The 8,290-nt window shown below is 45.5% G+C and overlaps 1 protein-coding gene across 1 annotated transcript in view; it reads right to left on the bottom strand.

Moving 5' to 3' along the window:
* INCENP (inner centromere protein) overlaps positions 1–8,290 on the bottom strand; it is a 66,729-nt gene continuing 58,439 nt past the window's right edge. The window contains exons 11-18 of the mRNA XM_069739601.1: positions 7,341–7,450; positions 7,120–7,240; positions 6,834–6,956; positions 6,602–6,735; positions 6,408–6,519; positions 6,181–6,330; positions 806–962; positions 1–714 (exon numbers count right to left, since the gene is read on the bottom strand). Coding sequence (XP_069595702.1) covers positions 500–714; positions 806–962; positions 6,181–6,330; positions 6,408–6,519; positions 6,602–6,735; positions 6,834–6,956; positions 7,120–7,240; positions 7,341–7,450 — 1,122 coding nt within the window. The 3' untranslated portion in view covers positions 1–499. The remainder of the gene's footprint in view (positions 715–805; positions 963–6,180; positions 6,331–6,407; positions 6,520–6,601; positions 6,736–6,833; positions 6,957–7,119; positions 7,241–7,340; positions 7,451–8,290) is intronic.

The following is an 8,290-nucleotide window of genomic DNA, read 5'->3' as shown; positions in this document are numbered from 1 at the left end:
TTTCTATACAGATTGACCTTTATCGATTTATTTAAATAAAAGGAATACATACCACTAATTTAACTACTAAACCAAACACGAAGGTTTAAACATAATGAAAATTGCATGATTGAAATTCCCAACAGAGCCACGTGACCAGCACCCGATACATGCAATATGTACAAGATTTAAACAAAGCTTTCTTACAGAACTGCACAAAAGTCATTTTTTTTCTTAATTCATAGTGAAGAGTAGGTCTGCCATACACTAGCTATCTGAACATTGCCCAGAATAAAAAAAATACATCAACCTACCATTCATTAAATGCAGAAGTTGTACTAATCCTTAAAGAATCTTTATTTTTAAAATGAGACTTGTCTACCATACACATATATAAGATAGCCAGTAACAAAAAAAAATAATATACATATAACAGATAAAATGAGCATTCGGCCAGACAAGTTGAAGAGCAGCGTGGAGTAGTTTGGGTTGTGGGCCTGTAAGCCTGCTGTTTCCTAGCTCAGTATTTCTTTAGTCCATAGCCCACAGCTAGATGCTGCCTGTTGCCACTTAATGGAGGAGAGTGCCATACTGCCGAACTAGTGCGCTTGTTATATCGTGGTTTGCTCTTATAAAACAGGTCTTCTAGTTTTGGGCTGTCAATGATGCCATAGAATTTGTCCACATCTACAGGATTGTAGTACTGCTGACACATTGATTGGGCAAGCTGATTTCCTGTGGAGGGGAAAAAAATAAATAAAAATAATTAAGATGCAATAGGTACACTACACCCGCTCTAGAACTACTGTGACCAGACCCCACTCACCAGAAGCCCACACTGGAATAGGCTTGCGAGGTTTACTTTCATCATCTGTGGAATCATCGCTATTTAAGTCCATGCCATAGTCGTCGGCATTGATTTTAACAGACGGAGGCTTGTAGCTCTTTGGAGTCATCTCATAGGATTCACAGGCTGGGGAGTTCTGTGAGGATACAAAGGTGTTACAGGAACAACTATTTCTATGGAGTCACATACTACGGCTGAGTGCTATTTAACGCTCAGCCATACGGGTGATGTAATGTTTTATCCACAACAATTTTAAAAGGTATCCTGACATCTGCATTTGTCACCCCCTCTCACCAAAGCACCACCATAAAGGTACCGTGACACATAACGATATCGTTAACGATATAGTTGCTTTTTGTGACGTAGCAACGATATCTTTAAGGAAATCGTTATGTGTGACAGCGACCAACGATCAGGCCCCTGCTGGGAGATCGTTGGTCGCTGAGGAAAGTCCAGAACTTTATTTCGTCGCTGGATCTCCCGCTGACATCGCTGGATCGGCGTGTGTGACACCGATCCAGCGATTTCTTCACTGGTAACCAGGGTAAACATCGGGTTACTAAGCGCAGGGCCACGCTTAGTAACCCGATATTTACCCTGATTACCAGTGTAAATGTAAAAAAAACAAACACTACATACTTACCTTCAGCTGTCTGTCCCCGGCGCTCTGCTTCTCTGCACTCCTCCTGCATCCTGTGTCAGCGCCGTCCAGCCGGAAAGCAGAGCGGTGACGTCACCACTCTGCTTTCCGGCTGACCGGCGCTGACAGTGCAGAGGAAAGCAGAGCGCCGGAGGACAGACAGCTGAATGTAAGTATGTAGTGTTTGTTTTTTTAACGTTTACGCTGGTAACAAGGGTAAACATCGGGTTACTAAGCACGGCCCTGCGCTTAGTAACCCGATGTTTACCCTGGTTACCGGGGACCTCGGGATCATTGGTCGCTGGAGAGCTGTCTGTGTGACAGCTCTCCAACGACTAAACAGCGATGCTGCAGCGATCGGCATCATTGTCGGTATCGCTGCAGCGTCGCTCAGTGTGAAGGTACCTTAACTGTATAGATGATTCTTCCTGCATTCTAATAAGCTACTGTTTGCTTCTTAGCAATTGCTAAGCCAGGGAGCTTTCTAGGTAAGTTCCCACGATCTATGAATATCCAGCAGAGGGCGCCTCACCGCAAATGAAGCTAAATATAGATCAGTGACCTATTTTTAGCCTCATTCCCCGGGGTTTTGCAGCAAGGAGCAGCCTGCATTAGCGGAACTCCTTGCTGCAAAATGTTTTAACCCCTTCAGAAGGATTTACATCGTTGGACGTTACAGATCTGCGGAGGGTAAGGATATTGTTGGTTTATTATGTTTTTTTACTTTCAGAACGAGGGTCTTCAGTGACTGGATTGGGCGTAGAATAAAATACTCCAACAACCATTGTTTTTATTTCATTAAAATAATTTTAAATAATGTGTTTGTGTTTTATTTAACCCTTTACTACAATTGGATTAATAATGGATAGGTGTCATAATTGACGCCTCTCCATTATTAATTAGGCTTAATGTCACCTTACAATAGCAAGGTGGCATTAACCCTTCATTACTCCATATCCCACCGCTACACGGGAATGGGAAGAGAGTGGCCAAGTGCCAGAATAGGCGCATCTTCCAGATGTGCCTTTTCTGGGGTGGCTGGGGGCAGATTTTTTTAGCCAGGGGGGGCCAATAACCATGGACCCTCTCCAGGCTATTAATATCTGCCCTCAGTCACTGGATTTACTACTCTGGCGGAGAAAATTGCGCGGGAGCCCACGCCAATTTTTTCCGCCATTTAACCCTTTATTTTAAGAGCTAGAACGGCCAAATTTTGCAGATACACACTACTAACATTAGTAGTGTGGATTATGCCAAAAAAATGGTGATATGAGATGGTTTACTGTATGTAAACCATGTCTCATATCATGTCGGGTTTTAGGAAGGAGAAAGCAAAAGCCGGTAATTGAATTACCGGCTTTTGGATATATCGCGGCTGTATGAAGGAATAATATATATACATATATGGGTCTACTGATATATATATATATATATAGATATATATATATATATATAGATATATATATATATATATATAGATAGATATCTATATATATATATATCTATATATATCTATATATATATATATATATATAGATATATATATATATATATATATATCTATATATATATATATATATATATCTATATCTATCTATATATATATCTATTCTTTGTGTACATATTTATTCTACCTATTCTACTGGAAGCTGTCAGTGTGATTTTACTGTACACCGCACTGAATTGCCGGCTTTTCTCTGTAACAGCGCTGCGTATTTCTCGCAAGTCACACTGCTGGTCCATGTGTAATCCGTATTTTTGGGGCTTCCATAGACTTTCATTGGCGATTCTCGGCCGAGAAACGCTGACAATCGCAGCATGCTGCGATTTCACTCGGATCCTGAATACGGCCGAGAAAATATCGGATGATGGGAGCTGCCCCATTGATTAACATTGGGACGAGTGCTATGCGATTTTTTATCGCATTGCACTCGTCCGTATTACGGTCTAGTGTGACCCCGGCCTTAGAAACATAGAAGTGATGTTCACTTTAAACATTTTTTAGGAACATTTATAGCTGTTTAGAAGCAAAACCCCTTTAAGTGCTGCAGTCAGTGATTGACAATGTCGTTCAAATGGTTAACCGGCAGGAAATGGAGCCAACTCCAGTCACCGCTGTTAGAGGCAGAAACTTTATGTTCTCCAATAAATGTCATGCGGCGAATCTTAATTACCGTATATACTCGAGTATAAGCCGACCCGAGTATAAGCCGACCCCCCTAATTTTGCCACAAAAAACTGGGAAAACTTATTGACTCGAGTATAAGCCTAGGGTGGAAATGCAGCATTTACCGGTGAATTTCAAAAATAAAAATAGATCATTATTTCCCCATAGCTGTGCCATATAGTGCTCTGCACCGTTCATATTTCCCCATAGGTGTGAACCATATAGTGCTCTGCACCGTTCATTATGCCCCCTAGCTGTGCCATATACGGTGCTCTGCACCGTTCATTGTGCCCCATAGATGTGCCATATACGGTGCTCTGCACCGTTCACTGTGCCCCATAGCTGTGCCATATACGGTGCTCTGCACCGTTCACTGTGCCCCATAGCTGTGCTGTGCCATATACGGTGCTCTGCACCGTTCACTGTGCCCCATACATAGCTGTGCTGTGCCATATACGGTGCTCTGCACCGTTCACTGTGCCCCATAGCTGTGCTGTGCCATATACGGTGCTCTGCACCGTTCACTGTGCCCCATAGCTGTGCTGTGCCATATACGGTGCTCTGCACCGTTCACTGTGCCCCATAGCTGTGCTGTGCCATATACGGTGCTCTGCACCGTTCACTGTGCCCCATAGCTGTGCTGTGCCATATACGGTGCTCTGCACCGTTCACTGTGCCCCATAGCTGTGCTGTGCCATATACGGTGCTCTGCACCGTTCACTGTGCCCCATAGCTGTGCTGTGCCATATACGGTGCTCTGCACCGTTCACTGTGCCCCATAGCTGTGCTGTGCCATATACGGTGCTCTGCACCGTTCACTGTGCCCCCCCTAGCTGTGCCATATACGGTGCTCTGCACCGTTCACTGTGCCCCCCCTAGCTGTGCCATATACGGTGCTCTGCACCGTTCACTGTGCCCCATAGATGTGCTGTGCCATATACGGTGCTCTGCACCGTTCACTGTGCCCCATAGCTGTGCTGTGCCCCATAGCTGTGCTGTGCCATATACGGTGCTCTGCACCGTTCACTGTGCCCCATAGCTGTGCTGTGCCATATACGGTGCTCTGCACCGTTCACTGTGCCCCCCCTAGCTGTGCCATATACGGTGCTCTGCACCGTTCACTGTGCCCCATAGATGTGCTGTGCCATATACGGTGCTCTGCACCGTTCACTGTGCCCCATAGCTGTGCTGTGCCCCATAGCTGTGCTGTGCCATATACGGTGCTCTGCACCGTTCACTGTGCCCCATAGCTGTGCTGTGCCATATACGGTGCTCTGCACCGTTCACTGTGCCCCATAGCTGTGCTGTGCCATATACGGTGCTCTGCACCGTTCACTGTGCCCCATAGCTGTGCTGTGCCATATACGGTGCTCTGCACCGTTCACTGTGCCCCATAGCTGTGCTGTGCCATATACGGTGCTCTGCACCGTTCACTGTGCCCCATAGCTGTGCTGTGCCATATACGGTGCTCTGCACCGTTCACTGTGCCCCCCCTAGCTGTGCCATATACGGTGCTCTGCACCCCCCCTAGCTGTGCCATATACGGTGCTCTGCACCGTTCACTGTGCCCCATAGCTGTGCTGTGCCATATACGGTGCTCTGCACCGTTCACTGTGCCCCATAGATGTTCCACATAAATTTGTGCCGCCGCTGCCGCAATAAAGAAAAAAAAACACATACTCACCTCCCTTGATTGCAGCTCCCGGCGTCTCGTTCCGGCGCCTCCATCTTCCCGGCGTCTCTGCTCTGACTGATCAGGCAGAGGGCGCCGCGCACACTGTATGCGTCATCGCGCCCTCTGCCTGATCAGTCAGAGAGCGCAGACGCCGGGAAGATGGAGGCGCCGGCCGGGAAGATGGATCGGCGCCCGGCGGCTGGAACGAGGACAGGTGAATATAACATACTCACCTAGTCCTGGCGATCCTCGCGCTGTCCCCTCCTGTCTTCGGTGCCGCAGCTTCTTTCTCTATCAGCGGTCACCGGCACCGCTGATTAGAGAAATGAATAAGCGGCTCCACCCCTATGGGAGGTGGAGCCGCTTATTCATTTCTGTAATGAGCGGTCCCACGTGACCGCTGAAGAGAGGAAGAAGCTGCAGCGCCGAAGCCCGTGGGACGGCAGGGACAGCGCGAGGATCGCTGGGACTAGGTAAGTATGCCTCAGCGCCCTCACCCCCTCACCCGCCGACCCCACCGCTACCGTGACTCGAGTATAAGCCGAGGGGGGCACTTTCAGCCCAAAAATTTGGGCTGAAAATCTCGGCTTATACTCGAGTATATACGGTATGTTAATTTTTATTTTATTGCATTTTATTAAAACCGAATGGTGCAAATGGCTTAACATTCTTGCTCAAATGGTGGTTTGCACAGCTGGTAATGGTAAAATGCACATTGGATCTAAACTGAATCGTAAGGGGGGGGGGGGGGACACAAGTGAAACCCCCACTTTTGACATCTGTTCTCTGAAGTAGACTATATGGACCTGGGTTGACTCAAGTAATCCAATATCTGTTTTATTTGTTTCTACACTATTATAGTCAGCCCATACCTGTATATCCACAGTGACATTCAGCAGAGGGGCTACTGCCTGTTTCTCCTTTGCAATTCTCTCCTGCTCTTCCAGCTCTTTAACTTTTTTGACCTCTATTTCTTTACGTAATCTTTCTTGTCGATCTTTCTCCAACCGTTCTTGGTGCTCCTTAAATCAAAACAATGACTTCAGGTTTGGAGACAATAGAGGAAAGAGTGTAATGGCTGTCTCAATAGTATGCCCACCTTCTTCTTGCGTTCCTCCGCTTCTCTGCGCTGTTGCTCCTTCTCCTGAGCGGCTCGCTCTAGTTCCCTCTGTAACTGAAGTGCTCGCTCTCTTTCTAAGCGTTCCCTCTCTCTGTACAAAGAAAAACAAAACGTTATGCTACTGAGCAAAGATGGTCTGTGCCAGGGACTAAGGTGGCAGAGTTGCCGCTCACTTTTCAGCTCTGAGGCGCTCCTGCTCCTTTTCACGTTCCAGTTCCGCTTGTCGCATATCAGCAAGTTTTTTGGCCTCTGCAAGCTTTCTTTGCCTTTCCTGTTCCTCCTCTTCCCTCTTTTTCTGTTCTTCCTCCTACAACACATATAATTTACAGATTAATTGATGCTACAAATATTATAATCAGAAAAATGTATTTTCATAATCATCGGCTATCATTTTTACAAACATACCAGCTGTTTAGCTTTGTTTTTCCGAACTTCCTCCTCCTGTCGCCTCCTGCTCTCTAAATCCTCTTGTTTTTTAGCTGTTAATTTCTTTTTGGCCTTCTCCTCAGCCAATCTGTCCTCTCTCACCTGTAAGTTAGAACAAAGCAAGGCACTAAACACTTAATGTACAGATAAATAGATTTCAGATTGGGGAGAAAAATATTCATTTATGAATAGGTAAAAACATTTTTCTGTTGGCTATTCTATAAGATTTGCAGATTAGGTTGGACGACCTTTTAAAAGATTTTACCTTTTCACTCTTCTCATCTATTTGAGCAAACTTCTGCTCTATTTTCTTCTTTTTCTCTTCCTCTAATTGTTCCACCCTCTCCCGAGCCTGCAGGACCTTACGCAGACGTTCTTCTCTCCTCCTATATAGTATATATTGAAAAATAAGTTTTTAACCAGACTGGCTCCATTATTTCGGAAACATAAGTGTACTAAAACAATCAGCTGCTTAGAATTACTCACAGCTTGAGTTCCTCCTGTTTGCGCTTCTTGCCCTCCTCGATTTTCTGCTTGCGCTGAAGTTCAGCCTCCTCTTTCTTGCGGAGAGCTTCCAGGCGTTGGCGCTCCTTTTCCTATGATTATGCAAGAGGGATGTCATTACTTACACCGTAAACTTGCCTCAAAATAAAGTCAGAACACCTACACCAGGCCTTGTGAGTAATCAGCACACCCCTTCACCCTGACATCTTACATAATCTTAACCAACAGTGATACCTATAAGAAATTAAGCACTTACTTCTGTCTGGATATTGGAAATGGGAAAAAAAAAAAAGAAGATCTATGATAATTTGCTGTCATAAAGAGCAGGACAACTGCCTAAAAGCAACTAACTAAACTCCCGCACCCCCCAAAAAACACTATTGGGCGAGGTACTTTATAAAGACCCAAATTAATAGTCTTGGGGGGAACCTGTCACTACTTACCTTACAGCCACTTGTACCAAGTCATCAGGGTGGTGCAGGGGCAGTAACAGCTAGCACTTGCTATATAGATGAAAATTGCTTTTCGAGCACATCCATCCAGGTTAGAATAAGTATGTCGAGGTGTGCCAAAAAATGTGTCACATTGAGAGTTTCTCACTTTTACTATTGGTTTTTATACTGTTCTAATAAAAAAAAATATTTTATTCACACTGGATGGACATGCTGGAACCACCCTTTACATCTTCACTTTGGCAGAAATCACAAGCAAGTACGGCCCCCACAAGCTATATTCGTTTTGCTATATGTTTCAGCGTGTCAAGCTCCAACCCTCTCCCCAGACGCCTACTATATAGTGAGCACTCCCTGGCAGATTGACAGCGTGCTCTGTACGCTTATAATGCAGAGCTGACTGTCAGTTAGGGTGGAAGCGAGTGATCACAGCCACGCTCCTAATGCACAGTGGCTAACAGCTCCGTGCACCCTCCCCAG

Source organism: Ranitomeya imitator, chromosome 9, assembly GCF_032444005.1.
Source record: "Ranitomeya imitator isolate aRanImi1 chromosome 9, aRanImi1.pri, whole genome shotgun sequence".
In the NCBI taxonomy this organism is placed as follows: Eukaryota; Metazoa; Chordata; class Amphibia; order Anura; family Dendrobatidae; genus Ranitomeya; species Ranitomeya imitator.
This window is presented reverse-complemented; position numbering and strand designations above follow the sequence as displayed.